The following is a 19035-nucleotide window of genomic DNA, read 5'->3' as shown; positions in this document are numbered from 1 at the left end:
CAACAACAAGCTGATAAGGACCAAGATACTGAGGTTCGAGTTGATGATGAGATCCGGGATGAGAATGTTGAACCAGATTCTCAATCTGTAAAATAGTCGAGATATCCAACTCGAGAAAGAAGACCCTCTACAAGGTACCCACGTGATGAATACATCGTTGTTGCTGAAGACGGTGAGCCTCAGAGTTATGATGAGGTTGTGACGAGCTCAGAGAAAGTAGAATGGGAGAAGACAATGCAAGACGAGATGAAGTCTCTGCACGAAAATCTGACTTATGAGCTAACCGAGTTGCCTGAAGGAAGACGAGCTCAGAAAAATAAATGGGTCTACAAGATTAAGAATGAAGAGAACGGGCAGAAGTCGAGATACAAAGCCCGAGTTGTAGTTAAAGGCTGCAATCATAAGAAAGGAGTAGACTTTGAGGAGATTTTTTCTCCTCTGGTGAAAATGACCTCGGTCCGAAGCGGGTTAGCTATAGCGACTTCGATGAACCTCGAGGTAGAACAACTGGACGTGAAGACGACATTTCTTCACGGTGATTTAGAAGAAGAGATATATATGGAGCAACTTGAAGGGTTCGAGCTCCAGGAAAAGAAGAGTTAGTATGTCGATTAAAAAAGAGTCTCTATGGCTTAAAGCAAGCACCTCGGCAATGGTACAAGAAATTTGAATCCTTCATGACTGAGCACAAGTTTGTGAAGACTGAGGTCGAGCACTGCGTATTTGTGAAAAGGTATGAGGTCGGAGATTTTATGATTTTGTTGTTATATGTTGATGACATGCTTATTGTAGGAAAAGACAAAATGAGAATAGCTGCCCTGAAGAAGGCATTAAGCTCATCCTTCGCGATGAAGGACCTCGGCCCTGCAAAGCAGATTCTCGGAATCAAGATAATTTGAGATAGACAAAAGAAGATACTGTGGCCGAGTCAAGAAAAACACATTTAGAAGATTTTGAAGAGATTCAACATGAACAAAGCCAAAACAGTGAGCATCCCCTTATCCGGACACATAAAGCTGAACCAGAAGCAATGTCTGAGATCTGATGAAGACAAAGATGAGATGTTGAAGATCCCATACCAATCTGCCGTCGGAAGCTTAATGTATGCAATGGTTTGCACTAGACCCAACTTGGCATATGCTGTTGGAATGGTGAACCGGTATTTTTCAAACCCCGGTAAAGAGCACTGGGAAGCAGTGAAGTGGATTTTCAAGTACCTTAGAGGTACGACCAACTTATGCCTCCAATTTGGAGAAGGCAAAGCCGAGTTGCAAGGCTTCTTGGATGCTGATTTAGGGGGAGATGCCGACTCGAGGAAGTCGACGACTGGATACTTGATGACTTTTGCAAGAGGAGCTATCTCCTGGCAATCAAGACTATAAAAGTGTGTGGCACTTTCGACAACTGAGGCCGAGTACATAGCCGCGACTGAGGCAAGCAAAGAAATGCTTTGGATGAAAAAGTTTCTCTCTTAACTCGGCCATGATCAAGACAAGTACGAGCTGGGATGTGACAATCAAAGCGCAATTCATTTTGCGAAGAATTCGACCTATCACTCCTGCACTAAGCACATTGATGTGAGGTATCACTGGATCCGGGATGTGGTGGAAGATGGAGAGTTCAAACTTGTCAAAGTGCACACTAACCAAAATTGGTCCGATATGATGACAAAACCAGTACCAGCAAGAAAATTTGAAGACTGCTATGAAGGTGTCGGAATGATGCTGATCCCGACGCATTGAAGTCAGAAGGGGGAGATTTGTTGGAAATTGTTTCTTCTTCAATGATTGGCTCAATTTCCAAGAGATTGGAACTCTCCTTTTTTGGTGCAAGGCTCAAGGGTCATAACCTTTGAGTGGTTCATTGTCTCTCCATTAATGAAGGTGCAAGGCTCAAGGGACACATCATTTGAGTGGTTCAATGTCTAGAATCGTCTCTCTCCCCTATATAAGCTTATAGTGTGTGAGGTTTAGAGATATGAGAATAATGAGAGATGAGATGAAAAATACCTCTAGAGAGAAGTTTGAGTGAGACCTCTTTAGGGAAGTTTGATATTACCACCAGTGTAGGTGACGTTTGATTGTACCTCTAGTGAAAGACTAGGAATGTTTGATTGTTGTAACCCATTATTCTTATAGTGGAAGTTTGATTCTGGACCAATGTCCCGTGGATTTTTACTTCTTCACATTGGAGAATTTTTTCCCACGTTAAACAAATTGACCGTGTTCTTCTCCATCTCTCTCCTCTTGCATTTTACTGTTTCGCTTCCGCAATTGACTTGAGGGTCCAACTTGACCCAACACCATTTAACAACAACAACAATAATAATAAAAATACTAGTAAAATTCAGCACAAACAGCACAACCCAAATGCATAATAGTACAATTAGTAACTTCAGAAAGAAGGCTATAAATGACAAAAAAAAAAAAAAAAAAAAAAAAACTGGTCCCACAAATAAAAAATGAAAATTCAAAAAAAAAATGCCAGTGTAATAACACGAACCCAGGAAAGAAAAAAAATTTCAAACGTTAAAATAAGTAAAAGGAGTTAAGAAACAAGAAATGATAAATTGAATGCTATTAGTTTGAAGACAAAGAAGCTAACCATATTGGAGGGTTCTGCTCGTGAGAGATCAAGTTCCTCTGAGCGTTTGAGCGAGCCTGGTATGATTATGTACGTCTGTGAAGGAATATAAGAATATGATGGGATGAGTAGAGTGATGACATCAAGTAAAAGAGTATAAAACTATTATATTGTTATTTAAATATTTTATTACATGATAAAATAAAGTTTTTATTTTTTTATGAGAAAGTATACAGAATGACAAAATATTAATAAATAATTAGTAGGTTTCATTCTATCTCATGTTTTAAAATAAAATAGGGGTATTTAATAATACAAAACGTGTTTACATTTTAAATAAATTAAGTTATAATAATAATAATAATTAATATCATTTTGTTTTATTTTTCTTTATGCTCTGTATTTCGCTCCATTCAAATCCCTAAGCTATTCATGTATTTTTGTTCTTTCATTTTTTGGATTTGGGTACTTTTTTTTATTTTAATAACATCTGTTTTGAGCAGGGGTGAAACTGGGTCGGGCCGGCTTATAGGGGCCTACGACTCAGCCTACATCAGGCCATACCTGACCTAGTATATTTTGTATAATAGGTCGGACTTGGGTCTTAAAAAAACATGTTTAATAAAAAGGCCGTGGGCGCACTTTCAAAAGGTCGGGCCTATAAGCCTACCAGTCGGCCTATATTATACTATTTATTTTAAATAAAATAAAATAGAGTAAGTATGCCTTGAAGGAAAAATAAAAGATATAAATTTAATCAATTACAATTATTTATAACTTAATTATATTCGATTATATTTTAATAGTAATCTTACTTTATTTCTTATATAGGAGGAACCAACATCTCAACATGTTAGATTGTGTATATGAATATATTAAAAGATTTTTGGGAAATGTTATATTTACTACAAGCATCATGATGTGTTTGTTGGATTCATGTAGTTATTTTAATTTACATAGTATGGATTTGTTTGTTGGATCTGATGAAATATATGTTATTTAGTTTGAGCATTTTGCTTTTGAAAATGACTTAAATGCATATTGTATAAGTCTTGTTATGAGTCATGATTTTGTTTGGACGTTGAAATTATGATTTTTGGTGTAACAACATAATTTGAGTACTTCGTAAAGTTGATTCATGCTTATGCTTGGAAGTTAAAAATTAACAGGCTAACGGGCCAAGCCAGACCATTTGTTTTTTTATAAACGGGTCAAGTTAGGCTAACAGTTAGACTCATACTAGGCTTGGGTCAAGTCAAATTGGAATTTTTTGGAGTAGGCTTGGACATTTCGGAGCAAAGCTTGGCCCAGCCCAGCCCACTTTTACCCCTAGTTTTGAGTATTTTTTGGTTTTTGGGGTTAAATGAATTTCAATTTTCAAGTTTTATTTTTTGTATTTTTTAAAAAAGAAAATTATTGGCTCCTATGTAAATGCCATGTCTTTACGTCTCAGCTTCTTAAAATTGTCCTGTATTCTGAATATTTATCGTTTTAAATAATAAATATATTTTATTTCTTATTTTAAAATTAAATTAACAATTTACAATTATTATTATTTTTTAATATTTACTTGTATTTATTTTTAAAGTAAAAATCTTTAAAAAATGGAAGCGTAAAAATATATTGGTAATTAATCGAATTCACAAAATCAAAGAAATTATACATCTACATTGGGGGATTCTGATTAGGGGTGTAATGGGTCAGGCTGGCCCAGCCCACCCTACAGCCCGGCCTACATTAAGCCTGATTTGGCCCGGCCTTTTAGAAAAATAGAGTAGGCTTAAGCTTTTAAGAAAGCTTTTTTAACAAATAGGTCGTAGGCCAATTTTGTCAAGCCTGGCCCAAAGCCTTGTAGGCTGGCCTATTTAATGTATTAAAAATAAAATAATAAAATAATATTTATTTTATGTGGCAAGGCAAAGTACCAATACCAACCCTAATTTTTAGATGAATGACATTCTCTTGTCGACTTTATTTCAGCACCAAATAATTGTATTTTTCTTATTTTTCTCATTTCTTTGACTTTATTCCTCTATGATATACATTCTAAAGTTGGGGTATTATGTTGACTCTTTCTTGTTTGTTATTTTTTTCTTACGAGAAGTACTAGTGCAACTTTCTTTGTTTTATACAATTATTTTCTTTGCTTAGTATCTACAGTGGTAGGCCTACAAGGCTTGTAGGCCATGTCGGGCTTTCTTATTTTTTTAAATAGGCTGAGTTTGGCCTACAAATAAAGCCTTTGATAGGTCAGTAGGCCAGATAAGCTGAATTTTTTTTACGTAGGCTTGGGCCAGGAAGGCCAAAGTCCAGCTCAGCCTAGTCCAGCCCATTTACGTCCCTAATTCTGATAAACGCTTTATTATATGTATTTTTTTGGGTAAGCTGCATAGTTTTCATGCTCTTCAACGATATGAATTCGCATCGCTGGGTCACTTTTCAAAATGAAATTGTACACGTGTTTTGACAAAATATGATCATACATTACTCAATGATTGATCTTTTTTATTTGTATTATGGACATAAATCTTCTAATTCAATCTAATTTTGGCTGTTATGGATGTGCAAGCAAAAAATAAAGAATGATATTCTCGATTTTTTTTTTCCCCTCCGAGCTTCCCATATCTACGACCAGCTTCATTACTTTAAAGACACTTTAAATTTACTCCTTAAAGTAATTGTAGTTTAACCTTTTCTTATTTACAACGTAGAGAAAATTTTCGTTTTTCAAATCTCTCGTACCACATGAAACATCCAAAATATTCAGAGTCATAATTTCTGCGTCCAAAATCATATAATTTTGTAAGGTTACGAGCACATTTTCAAATAGAGAAAAGAAATCAAAGTTAACAGGAAGTTGATAGTTATAGTGGTGTAAAAACAAGTCAACCTGTTAATCACAATTTTGATGTTGTTGACGTCACACATACCACTTCCTTTCAAAATTTGTCACTTGTATTTATTTTTTTATTTTTCTTTTTTTTATCCCACTTTCATCTTCTCTCTTTTTGTGATTGGTCTTCCCTACGGAGTAAATAGTACCACCGTGGTACCTTAAAAATTTCCATTGTTGACATGTTAATTAGGGTTTAGGAGAATTTATTTCCTACCTATTCATTTTGTTACGATTTTTCTCCCATTGCACATGCCTATTCCATGTTCATGTTCGAAATATGTAAGGGGTCTTTCTCTATCTTGTTATCTTAGTACCTGCAATTTAATGCACCCGCTCCTACTAATTTGAGTCCAGGAAGAACTATGTTTTTCAATTCAAACGAATTGTTATATGTCATTGTAGTTGTAATTACCTCCCATGTTACATCACAAGGGCTGAGTTTATTTCTGACACAAAAATAGGTCAAAACCAAGCAAAGTAGGATCATATTCCTATTATGGTAAGGCTAGCAATTGGCAATAATAAGAGACTGATTTATCTCAATTAGTTATATTTCAAATATGTGATTGGCATCAATTAAGGATAACCATCAACAAGTTCTACCAATAAGCTGGAACAATACCTGTACTCGACTATAAACTTGGAAAAAGCAACAATTACAACTTTTTTCCTATTTTAGTCTCTTCTTCCATTCCCCCGTCTCTTCTCTCTTCCTCTTCTGCAGTAGAGAGTTAAGCACCTAACCAAAGACCTGCTGTTGTAATAGCCAGTAGTCAAAAAAACAAACAAAACCAACCTGTTGTAGTATATTTGATGAATTATTCAGATATTAACAACCAGCACAAACCCTGCAACAACATCATTCAACCACGTGTGTGGAAGTTTAAGATATTGAAAGTGCATCTAAATTGAAACTCAAGATTCATTTTTTACATACAACAAAAAGTAATACATATAAAGAAAGAACTAACAAGATATACATTAACTTACGAAAGGCAATGTCATGTCAGTAAACCAAATTAGCATGTCTAAATATCAGTAATATCGTATGTCAACCAAACCTCAAATAACTGGTGGAGACTTTCACCTCATTTCCCCCCATTACATTTTCATTTTAGCCAGTAAGCAGGTAAATCAATAGTTTTTGTTACATTGGTCAGTTCAAAGTAATTAACATCAACATTAACTTCATCCCATACTAGCTATAGTGGGCGGTCCATGAACCCAAATAAAAAGCAAAAAAATAAAAAATAAATAAATAATTGACAGTAAATAAATAAATATAGGAGGAGAAAGAACTAAACTAAAGACCCTGCATCAAAGTAATTAGATTTAAAAAAATTTAACTACTCATACACAATAGCCTTACCATAAGATCTGCAGAAATCATGTCAGAAATAATGCTATGGGAATGGTCTAGGCCATTCACGATTGGACAACCCAGCTTTCTTGCGGGCCTCTCTTTTCTCTGCCTCTTTCTTCTCCAACTTTTTCTCAATTCTTGTATAAAAATCATGCTGGACCTTTGTCATAATTTTATCAAAGCCAGGAAGTGACTTCTCCATTTTTTCGTACAACTCTGTGTTAAGATCTTCGAACATCTTATACAAATCCTGCAAATAATCAAAGCAAATAAAATCTCATGTTTGACAAAAGCAATTTATGGCAAAAATTAGGACTATACAGGCACTCTAATGTACTAGCAGTGCGTTTAGGGTATTTGCCAAAATCTTATGCACATTACATGCATCATCTGAGTTCCTATTTGTTTGCATAAAAGGCAACCATAACAGAAACTGTATTGTATCATCTTTGAGGTCTTATAGAGGAAGGGTTTCTAGAGAATGGGATGTCAGAGAGTGGTAGTTAAACAGCTGACTTCATCTTGTTTGGATATTTGATTAAGGAGAAAGAGGCTGGTACTATGGCTGTAGGCGAGGGGATAAAAGTAACAACCTTCCTAGCAATGATGGCAAGGGAAGGAAATGTTATAGTTAATAATATACATTTTCCCTTTACCAAGCGAAGATATGAAACAGAAAAGTCGTAATTGGGTAAGGCAGGTCATAACTATAAACATATAAAAGAAAGAGAAAGAAAAAAGAGCCTCAATATAGGTAGTAATTGAATTGAAATGCTTTAGTGAAAGGACATACCATGACGTCTTTGTTCCAGTGCCTCATGTATGGGGGACCAGTGGAAAATGAACCAAGTGGCTCACGGTACCACTCACCATTAAATGTTATTTGATCCATTGCTTGTTCTATGCTCAGAACTTCCCACGGCCTCAACCCTGGAATCATTTCAGCCAACTTCTGTCTGCCTCACGCAGCCATCCACCCAAACCCAAAGAAAATAAATAAACAAACAAATAAAAAATGGGTGGGGGGGAGGGGGATGCAAGAGTTAGTAACCATAACAAATTGGTGAATAATTCATTACTATTTCCTGCTATAGTTGACAGAAAACTTGTAGAAATTTCTTATTTTGTATGTAAAAATGCAAGAAAGTAAAAAACAAATAAAAATTATATTTATATCAAACAGTCCCAGCATATGCATACCTAAGATGTTTGGGAATGTATTTGTTGGGCATATGATCCTCTTCCAAAATAGTGGTCAGTTCAGAGCCACTAGCCCAAAGAAATAAGGCATGACTTGGAATTCTAACTCCAGGCCAAATACCATCATTAGCTTCCAACACTGCTAAATCACGTCTCCTGTTTTCATAAGCCTCTTCTTGAAGCTGCTTATAAGTCTTCTCTTCAAATCCCTTAAGAGGAACCCATGGTGGTATACCTTTTTGTAGTTTGTGAAGGAAAGCTGTTGCTCCAGCAGCAAGTCTAACTAGAAAATTGCCAAACCATTATCAAATACCGAAGTTTCAGGGCTAGCCAGTTTGGTTATTATATTCTGTATTATTTAATACTGAAGAGATTTATTGAGATTTGTTTAAATAATTGGAAACTTATGCACATGAATCGACTTCAATACATTGTTTTATTTGAAGTAGGTAGTAAAAATCCCACTATCAAAAATGAAACCCGTAAGTAAGAAGACATACTAGAATAGCATTTAATATTATTGATTTATTTCAGTTCTACTGCTTTTTCGTGATGTACTAAAGAAACAGTTATGGAGACTTTTATTGACAACTAAGATTTTTCTTTTTTGGTATACCAACCCTAATTACCTCTTTGAGGCAAGTCAACCCCCCGGTATTCTCACAAGCTTCAACTCTTTGAACCGGCTATGAAATTGTTAGAATAGGAAATATTAGATATATAGATTTGATTAGATTTGAATAGATTACTTCCTATCTGTAAATATTCTTTTTGGATTAGATCTGGGCTTCTCACTTAAGCCCATTAAAGTCTCTATATATTGTAACTCTTTGTATTAGCTTAATACACAACATATTATTTTATATTCAAGTTGGTATCAAAGCTCTTTTGTTATGAGGACCCTCGCTTTCGCTTAAAACCTTGTTTTCGCTTTAAAACCTAAGCCCACTGTTTAGGAGTCCTCTTTTCTTTGCAGTGCGTCCTTCCAGCAAGCCATCTCGGGCTGTAAGCCCCTTCAGAGTGATTTCCGAACGCATCAGCACCTCCGACCGCCACCGGAACCACCGTCCGTCACTGTTCCGGCCGCCGGAGAAGTTTTCCGGCAAGTTTTCAGCCCAAACAACCTGCGATCAGGACCCTCTCCTCCCGACGACCAGTTCTGTGGAGGTCCGACCACCGTCACGTCAGTCACGCGCCTCCACGCACCGCCCGTCTCCTCTGCGCGTGGTGCTCATGCACCACCTTCAACCGACGCGTGTGTACTGTTCCGGTTTTTCGGTCGTTCTTGGACAGAGAAGCTCGCCTCCTCCTCCTTTTTCCAAATCTGTGGTTGGTTCTTTGTGGGTCTCACTTTTTGTGCATACCTCTTCTTGATTTGCGATCAGGTTAGTTTCTATTCACTTGGTTGTATATCCTTGTGATTTATTATAATGGCAGCACCTTCTCCTGCTCACTCAGAGATTAGTTCTCCTTCTCGTCCTGCCAAAAGTTCCCATGATGTCATCCTAGTCTTTCAAAATTACAGAAGACGGCTCCTCTTTTATCCGGTCTTCTGACTTTTTTAGATTGTCAGTCATGTCAGCAAGGGAAACACATACGCTCATCCTTTGCTAATCGAGTCAATAAATGAGTTGATGCTCTTTTTTCAATTATTCATTCAGATATTTGGGGTCCAAGTTGTAGTGTGTCTATTTTAGGGTTTCGATATTTTGTTACCTTTATTGATGATTTTTCACGTTGTACTTGGATTTATTTAATGAAAAACCATTCTGAGTTATTTTCTATTTATCAAAAAATTTCTGCTGAGATTCATACTCAATTTGGTGCTTCTATTCGTATTTTACGTAGTGATAATGCTAAGGAATATGTTTCTGTTGACTTTTCTAATTTCTTAGCCACACATGGTACTTTACACCAAACTACTTGTCCTCACACTCCACAACAAAATGGAGTAGCTGAACGTAAAAATAGGCATCTCATTGAGACTGCACGAACTCTTCTTATTCACATGCATGTTCCTCTTCACTTCTGGGCCGATGCAGTCCTTGCCTCTTGTTTTCTCATCAACCGTATGCCTTCATCTGTGCTTAATAATGACATTCCTTATAACTTGTTACTTCCAGATGTTCCTCTCTATCCTCTATCCCCACATGTCTTTGGTTGTACCTGTTTTGTTCATGATCTCACTCCTGGTAAAGACAAGTTAACATCCAAAGTCTTTAAGTGTATTTTTCTTGGTTATTCTCGTCTTCAAAAAGGTTATCGTTGTTATTCTCCTGATCTTAAGCATTACTTTGTTTTCGCCGATGTCACTTTTCTTGATCAACAACCCTTTAATTCTATCTCATCTCAAGTGTCACGGGTTGATCATGTTCTTCATGTTCCTTTTCTTGACTTGTCTTTGCCAGCTGCAGGTACTTCTATTCCAGATGAGCAACCTATTGCTTCTATACATGAGGACCGTCCATTTCTAACCTATCAGCATCGTAAAAATGTGCCTCTTGCCGACTCAACTCTTGCTGACTCATCGCCCCCTGCTGTTGATTCTTCCCCTCCGGCTCCTTCACCACTCTTCCCATTGCTCAAAGAAAAGGTACACGTACTACTCGTAACCTTATCCTCTTTATACCTTTTCAAGCTATGACCGTCTTTCTCCTCCTCATTTCACTTTTGTTTCTAGTCTTTCTTCTGTTTCTATTCCTATGACCATAAATGAAGCATTTTCCCATCCAAGGTGGCGCCAAGCGATGCTTGATGAGATGACTGCACTTCATTCCAATAGCACTTGGGACCTTGTTTCTGCTCCTCCAAAGAAGTCTATAGTTGGTTGTCGCTGGGTTTTTACTGTGAAAGTTGGACCTGATAGCCATGTTGATCGTCTCAAGGCACGCTAAGTTGCAAAGGGTTTTACTCAAATCTTCGGCCTTGATTACAGCGACACATTCTCTTCGGTCGCTAAGATGGCATCGGTTCGCTTGTTTCTTGCTCTTGCTACTGTTCGTCATTGGCCACTCCTTCAACTTGACATCAAAAATGCCTTTCTTCACGGTGATTTACAAGAAGTTTACATGGAGCAACCATCTGGTTTTGTTACTCAGGGGGAGTCTGGGAAGGTGTGTCGTCTTCGCAAATCCTTATATGGTCTCAAGCAGTCTCCTCGGGCATGGTTCAGTCGCTTCAATTCTGCTGTTCAGGCGTTTGGCTTAATCCGCAGTAAAGTTGACCATTCTGTATTTTATAGGATCACATCTCCTGATAAGTGCATCTATTTGTTAGTCTATGTTGATGGCATCATTCTCACCGAAAGTGATCAAGCTGGAATTCGTCAGTTAAAACAGCATTTATTCAGTCAATTTCAAACAAAAGACCTTGGGAAGCTGCGTTACTTCTTGGGAATTGAGGTGGCACAATCTAGACAGGGCATTTCTATCTGTCAAATGAAGTATACCTTGGATATCCTAGAAGAGACTGATATGTTGGGGTGTAAACCAGTTGATACACCCATGGATCCCAATGTCAAGTTATTGCCCAGACAAGGGGAGACGTTATCTGATCCTGGTCGTTATCGGAGGCTAATTGGGAAGCTCAATTATCTTACTGTGACTAGGCCAGACATTTCTTTCGTTGTTAGTACGGCTAGTCAGTTCCTTGATTCCCCTTGTGATTCTCATTGGGATGCTGCTGTGAGGATCCTCCCATACATCAAAGGAGCACCAGGAAAAGGTTTGTTGTATTCGGATTAGAGAAATACAGAAATTTGTGGTTATTCAGATGCTGATTGGGCAGGATCACCCTTAGACAGGCGCTCTACTTCCGGCTATTGTGTCTTCTTTGGAGAAAACTTAATTTCTTGAAAGAGCAAGAAACAACCTGTTGTTGCTCGATCTAGTGCAGACGCTGAGTATCGTGCAATGGCAATTACTACCTGTGAGTTAATCTGGTTAAAGCAGTTGATTCAAGAGCTTCATCTTTGTGAACAGAAACAACCCATGACACTCATTTGTGATAATCAAGTTGCGCTACATATATCGTCTAATTATGTATTTAATGAGAGAACCAAACATATAGAGATTGATTGTCACTTCATTCGAGAAAGGATTCAGCCAGGAGAAATCAAAACAGCTTTTGTCAACTCTAATGATCAACTAGCGGATGTCTTCACTAAAGCTAGGTCCTCGGGTTTAATACATTTGTAGCAAGCTTGGTGCTCACAATATATACGCACCAGCTTGAGGGGGAGTGTTAGAATAGGAAATATTAGATATACAGATTTGATTAGATTTGAATAGATTACTTCCTATCTGTAAATATTCTTTTTGGATTAGATCTGGGCTTCTCACTTAAGCCCATTAGGGTCTCTATATATTGTAACTCTTTGTATTAGCTTAATACACAACATATTATTTTATATTCAAGTGAAACTAATCTCGAGTCGGGGACTTAGTCTGTAACATCCCGAGCGCTGACGAGGGCGGGGAGTGATCGCCGGTGCGAAAGGGCATGGACAAAGAGCGGCTCCTGACAGGCTTCCAGCGCGGGGTTACATGCATGAATGAATCGAATCGACACCTGAAAGAGAGGGATTCCAAAGACTGTGCAGGTATGAGACTGCACGGTTTGGGATAGCTTATAAAAATTAATTGGTACTACCTATACTAACAAGATGCATCTGCTTTTTGGTAGCCTGGATCGGAAGAACTCCAGAGTTAAGCGTGCTTGACTTGGAGCAATTCTGGGATGGGTGACCTCCTGGGAAGTTTTCCCAGGAGGTCACCCATCCCAGAATTGCACGGTTTGGGACTACCTATAAAAATTAATTGGTACTACCTATACTAACAAGATGCATCTGCTTTTTGGTAGCCTGGATCGGAAGAACTCCACAGTTAAGCGTGCTTGACTTGGAGCAATTCTGGGATGGGTGACCTCCTGGGAAGTTTTCCCGGGAAGTGTGCGAGTGAGGACAAAGCACGCTGAAAAGTCTCGTGTTGGTGTGTGGGGACAGTCGTTGATCCTTGCAAGTTGTCAGGCGTTACAAGTGGTAAAAATGAGTGTAGGCAAAAGTACCCAAAATATAAAAATGGAAATGGAAATATTCCTAGAAAAATATTCCAGACTTTTGGGTAAAGTTTGGTAATTATTGGAGTTGAATAGATAGACGAACCAATACCCACATGTTACCACTTAACCTATGTTAAGTGATAAAGTAACCAAAAAGAACCCAAACCCCCCATTTCCCCGTCGACGCCAGAAACAGAAGAGAAGAGAGAAAGAAGAGGAAAAAAGAGAAGGAGAGGGAGAGAGAACTTAGATGGAGCAATCCTTAACCGATCGGAGTGATTCAAAAGCCTAAACTACTCTAAATCTTCCCCTCTTTCATGATCCAAGCTTTGTTTTGAGTGGGGAGTATTGTGGAGAGGGATATTGGCTCTCAAAAATTCGCCCATTTGGTGAAATTTGGGGTTTTGAGTGCTTCAACCTCCATTGAAGCTTGAGGAGCCATCAATCCTTGGTTGTGTGACCATTGGTGGTAAGATTCTAACCCTTGAACCATGTTTTCATGAAAAATTGCATGAGTTAGGGTTTATGAATAGTGTTTTAGGGTTTTTGATGAAATGTTGTTAAATTAGCATGTTCTAGGAAGAATGGAACTTAGAGCATGTTGTGAAAAATGCTAGGAACGGCGTTTAATCGGTGAAAATGAGCTTAGATAGCTAAATGAGTATATTTGTAAATGGCAAGAATGTGATGCTTGATATTGGATTTCTTGCATTGTTAATAAATGGTTTGGTTTGGTTGGTTGTTGATTATGCCTTGGTGTTGTCTAGGATTGAGGCATTTGGACCAACCGTAAGTGATCAACCATTGGAGCAAGCTATGGAGCTTGATTAGCTCCATTGGATAGGTGAGTTCATGCTTATGTTTGGTATGAATTGTATAGCTTGGTTGATAGCTATGAGATGTTATTGGATGCAATATGTGTTGATTGCATTAAACCTTGTGTAGGTTTTGTTTGAGAAGTGAAGTATTGTAAGTGACTGACTGTGGAACCTGTTGGTGGTGAACAAAGGTTGACTGAAGCATTGAGGTAAGCCTTCGGACCTTGGGTGTAATTCCTTTGATTGTTCCACCAAGCCCTGAAAGGGTAGTGGTGATTATAGTGTATATAAATGCAATAAAATAGTGTAATGCTTTGTTATACGTATGTGTATGCATTTGGTGTGGCATAGGATGGTGTTTCCCTTTGTTGGTATGTGGCATGACGATGCGTAAATCATACTTGGTAGTTAGTTGGCCAGTAGGACTATTCGCATCTGAGTTTCCTTAGGACAGCTTGAGAGCTCGAGGGATTTCTCCTGGAGATGTTATTGCACTTTGCATAGATATGTATTTACTGCATTATTATTGTTATTGCTATTACACTGATATGGAACTGTGGGGTGGAGAGATGCTCCAAGGACCCCTGGTTTACTGGATATATTCTTATATCTCACCCCATGTTGTGGGGACCCCCTTTCAGGTAAGGATGCTGCAGGAGCCACCAGTGGCAAGTGGCCATACTTGGACTAGTGTTTAGGCATGAGGATCCAGTATTTTGATATCATACATGTTGTTTTGTAGCTCACATGTATAGGATTGTAATTCATAGACAAATGATAGATTTATGAATTGTATATTGGAATGGACTTAGCCTATGCTCATGCCTTTGGTCATCTCTTTTGTTGATGGGAGCCAAGGGAATGATCATAGTGTTTTGTAAGCTAAGTTCCATGATTTGTAATGAGTATGTACTGTAAATGATGTCTACTTGAAATTCAATATATGCATGCTTTCTAGGTAGTGAGTTATTGAATTGGTTGAGCTGAGAATCAATTAGGTACCTTTTGTTTAAATTGGGAAATGTTGAGAAAACAAATACATCCTGTCCGGTTGACCAATTTTCATACCCAATGTGATGGAATTGGACTTTGATGTCTCTATGGAAGTTGTAGACATTTCTCTTAGCTTTCCATAGAGACCAAAATGGTGTAATTTGAGTGAGTATAGCTCAAGTTATGAGTGGAAAACCATAGGTAGGTTAAATGACCTTGTTTTGGGTCACCCAGCCCTGTGGATGGCGCCTGGGGCGCCAGATTCACGCTTGGGGCGCCAAATTACGAGATCAGACAGTAGTATCCACGCTGAGGGCGCCACTCCCATGCTTGGGGCGTCAACTTTCTGTTTTCCCACGCTCTGGGCGTGGATCTCACGCTACGGGCGCGGGGTTCTGGAGGTTTCGCACCCTTTTCTTAGAAAATGCATAACTTTGGCTACGGTGCTCCGATTTGAGCGCGGTTTGAACCCACGCGTAGCTAATGAAAAATACTATAACATAGTAGAAGATGGGAATCATAAAAGGAGTTTAGAATTAATTTGATAATGAAAGTGATGAAGACATTTAACGTCGTACTGTCAAGTAAAATGGGAAGATTATATTAAGTTTAGTCCCACTATTCCGCGAAGTATATATGTTGTTATGATCACGCACTTGGTTATTTAAATCCGGCTTGTTTAAAAAGGAAAAATTTATCCGGTTTTCTAATTGAACCAATGTGGTTGTAACTGCGCTTAATGTCGTACGCAATGATAACAATCCGGTTCTAGAACGGGGTGTTACATAATCACAGTTAAAGCTCCTCGCCCTTCCTCAAAGATGTATTTGGTGGGAATCGACAACTGGTTTTAACTCTCAAGTTATATTCCAATCTTAGGATGCTTAGCAGAACATGTTTCAAAAACAAGTTTTGGATAACCTTATATTCTCCCTTCCACTTAACAATATCTGAGGGAGGATACAACCATAAAATATGGAAAACTCTGAAGTCTGAAGAAAAAGTCACCACTCATCTGTAGGGCAGAGCAAAATTTATCTGATCTCTCTCCTTGAGAGTGTCTAATAAACACCCCATACAAAAGCAAAGGTTCAAATGCTTTATTTTGCAGGACATTATCTTACACATTCTAACTCATTATATTCACCAATCATCATGGAGAATGTGCCATTTCCTTGGCATGCCTCAAAGTGGTCATTAGCATACTAAATGTTAAGTTCTGATTTCCATCATAAAAGACTCTGCTCAGGTCTAAACAATAAATTATCAAATAATATATATTAGAGAAAAAAAAAATTGATAGAACTCAACAGACCTTCCCAGGTAGCGATTGCACGCTCCATTCCATAAACCATGTGGATGGGTGCCCATTCATCCATATCCTCGCCCCAAATGAAAGTGTTCTTATCAATAATGCCACCAGCCCACGCAGTTTTAAGTGTAATTAACTCCAACGGTCCTCGTGTACGACCCAGCCGATCCTTATAGTAAAATCCACCACTCCTCATGATAACTAAATCAAATAGAAAACAAAAATAACGTCATACAATTAACAACCAACACAAAAACAATGAGAAACATAGTGTACACAACTATCCATTCTAAATATCCAAAATATTTCTTTTTTCTTTTTTGGCAAATAAACAACTTAAGTGGTGGATAAGTTGTTCCACAACCAAGACAGGGTGCACAATAATTACTGAATGCCTACATATTTGGGATCACCATCAGGATTCAAACCCAAGCAAGAACTTTCTATCAAGGCTATTCAACCCTACCAATTAATCCAGCCCCCATTAACAAAGCAGCTTAAATATTTCTACAAAAAGAGAAGGCTCTTCTAAAGTGAATTTTAATTGAGATCACCATGTAAGATGAATAATCAATCCTCTGATGTCTTATTTAACATGAACATATCATGTAAGACAGTTTGTCGTCCATAGACAAATCAACAGTTATTCTTTCGTCTCTCTGCCCATAAACAAATCAATGGTTATCCTTTCTTCACTCTGTCCATAGACAAATTCGAAAAATCAACGGTTATCCTTTTTCTCATTCATTCCTACCAATTAATTAACCCATCCCCCATTAACAAAGCAGCTTAAACATTTCTACAAAAAGATAAGACTCCTCTAAAGTGAACTTTTACTAAGATCACCTTGTAAGGTGAACGAGAATGAATCCTCTCTCATGTCTCATTCACATGACCATACACGGTGTCAGCCATCCAGACAAATCAACAGATATCATTTCCCTGCTCACGCCGATAGACAGATCAACAAGTATTATTTCCTCACACACACTGTCGATAGACAAATCAACGATTATCATTTTCTCACTCTGTCGATGAACAAATCAATGGTTATAACTTTCTCACTCTATATCATAACACTCACTCTCCTCTCATCACTACTGATTTGTAAGAATGACTAAGATAGTCTCACAAGACTTGGCCATCTTAAACAAGACACACAAGAATCCATTCCCACACTCATGTGTACTTCAAAGAATAACTAACTAACTTCATCCATGAACCTTTCTTCTCAACAAAAAACACAATAATCAAACACATATTTCTTCAAACCAAACACAATCCAAAACCATAAAAGTTAAGAACATGTTTCAACTCACAATCATAGTAGCGCCTCTCAAGGTTCTTATACCCAATTGACTGAGCAGCATCATTAGGCTTACAAGGAGGGTAAGGCCTTTGCCTAAAACCCCAAAGGCCAAAAAAGAACTGTCTAGCAAAATCCCAAAACTTATCATCAGCTTCTTCCTTAGTCTTCAAAGCCTTCCTCGGCATTGGCCTTCCATCAAGCCCAATCACATTCGGAACATTCTTCCAAAGATCCCAATCTTCCTTGTGGTAAGGCTTCTCATTCTCCTTCAACTCCATCTCGTTTATCTTATCAGCAATTTCCTCTGCCCTAAGCAAAAACTGCACCACGGGACTGTTCTTCAGCTTCTCCAACATCTCCTCGTTCTCCTTTATCTCTTCCTCAGTTGCGTTCTCTCTCTTCTCGAAAACTGGGTGTTCGTTTAGGATCTTTTCCACTTCTGGGGTGTGCCTGTGATCGGGTCGGTTCTCGCATTCCCAGAAGAACTGGTGCGCCAACTTAGTGTACGGACCAGGTTCGTCGTCGGAAACGGGTTTCTTCTTCGGCTTTCTTCGGAAGATGTTGGGGAGACCGATGGCGGCGAAGTTCGGGGAGGTTGAGGAAAAGGGTTCGGAGAAAGTGAGGATGTTGTTGAGGTTGAGGTTGAGGAGAGGGAGAGGGTTTGGGGGCTTTGAGAACCAGTTTCCTCCGAAAGGGTTGAAGTTGATGGAACCCATTGAAGAGACGGATGGGGTTTTTTTTTTTTTTTTTTGGTACAATAGAGAAGGATGGGGTTTAAGGATAGGTTGACTGTGCAAAATGAAGAAATGAATTTTTTTTTTTTTTTGAAGGAAACTGTATTGACACTGAGTAGAGCGAGGGAGAAGTGAGAAATGTTCACTCAATTGTGGACTCGTGTGTCAGTGTGTGTATATTAATATCTCATTATACTCTTCTAATTACTTAAGGGTCAATTTTATCTATCACAGAACATAATAAATTAGAATTCACTCATTTAAAAAAGAGTGATAATATTCTAATTACCAAAAATTCTTATTACTAACTTACTACCCATCACATCACCATTGGATTAAAGAGAGAGAATGTTAATAAGTTTTTGAAGAGAGAGAAAATGTTAATCTAATGGTGATTAGATAGGTAGTAAGTTGATAGTGGTAAATTTTGGTAGTGAGAATATCCCTCCTCTTAAAAAAAAATGGAAAATTTGTCAGGATTCGTGAATCTTGGAAGATATAAAAAAATTTTGCGTCTGTTGCAGATAAAAATATTTCTATCACAATTATAGAAATACTTTTGCCATTACTTAAAAGAAATAAGTGTTAAATATTTTTTTGTGATCGCAACAATATAAATACTTTAATATTCATTTAATATCTTATAATGTGTACCTAAATTGGTGCCTTAAAAGTTATCAGTTTGGTGAGGGATTTGTATAAATTCTATTAAGTTATTTTGTATAAATTCTATTAAGTTATGTGTTCAATTTTCATTTATATATAAAAA

At 37.8% G+C, this 19035-nt stretch overlaps 1 protein-coding gene across 3 annotated transcripts; it reads right to left on the bottom strand.

The window, feature by feature from the left end:
- Nucleotides 1-5963: 5963 nt before the first annotated feature.
- On the bottom strand, nucleotides 5964-18334 carry LOC133311247 (protein TIC 56, chloroplastic). Of its 3 annotated transcripts, none has more exons than XM_061512263.1 (6): nucleotides 17543-18334; nucleotides 16227-16424; nucleotides 8043-8325; nucleotides 7636-7798; nucleotides 6849-7092; nucleotides 5964-6327 (listed from the first exon to the last, which is right to left on the bottom strand). In XM_061512263.1, the coding sequence occupies exons 1-5, from the start codon at nucleotides 18246-18248 to the stop codon at nucleotides 6883-6885; spliced, it is 1560 nt and encodes a 519-aa protein (XP_061368247.1). In that variant the 5' UTR covers nucleotides 18249-18334; the 3' UTR covers nucleotides 5964-6327; nucleotides 6849-6882. The 3 variants fall into 3 exon arrangements, with proteins under 3 accessions (XP_061368247.1, XP_061368245.1, XP_061368246.1); XM_061512261.1 differs by having other exon boundaries at nucleotides 5964-6233; XM_061512262.1 differs by having other exon boundaries at nucleotides 5964-6230.
- Nucleotides 18335-19035: the final 701 nt, after the last annotated feature.

This window comes from Gastrolobium bilobum, unplaced genomic scaffold, assembly GCF_033153095.1.
Source record: "Gastrolobium bilobum isolate Gb01-03AN ecotype WA unplaced genomic scaffold, APGP_CSIRO_Gbil_v1 utg9958, whole genome shotgun sequence".
NCBI classification, from domain to species: Eukaryota; Viridiplantae; Streptophyta; class Magnoliopsida; order Fabales; family Fabaceae; genus Gastrolobium; species Gastrolobium bilobum.
Note: the sequence above shows the minus strand (reverse complement) of the source record. Positions and strands in the feature narration are given on the sequence as shown.

Bases quoted from the DNA above. Each gene is read 5' to 3' on its own strand.
- LOC133311247 (XM_061512263.1), bottom strand. From the start codon at position 18,248: ATGGGTTCCATCAACTTCAACCCTTTCGGAGGAAACTGGTTCTCAAAG. The intron at 16,425-17,542 runs GTGAGTTGAAAC...TATTTGATTTAG, and splicing joins TGAGAGGCGCTACTATGATT to TTATCATGAGGAGTGGTGGA. The intron at 7,093-7,635 runs GTATGTCCTTTC...GATTATTTGCAG, and splicing joins ACTGGAACAAAGACGTCATG to GATTTGTATAAGATGTTCGA.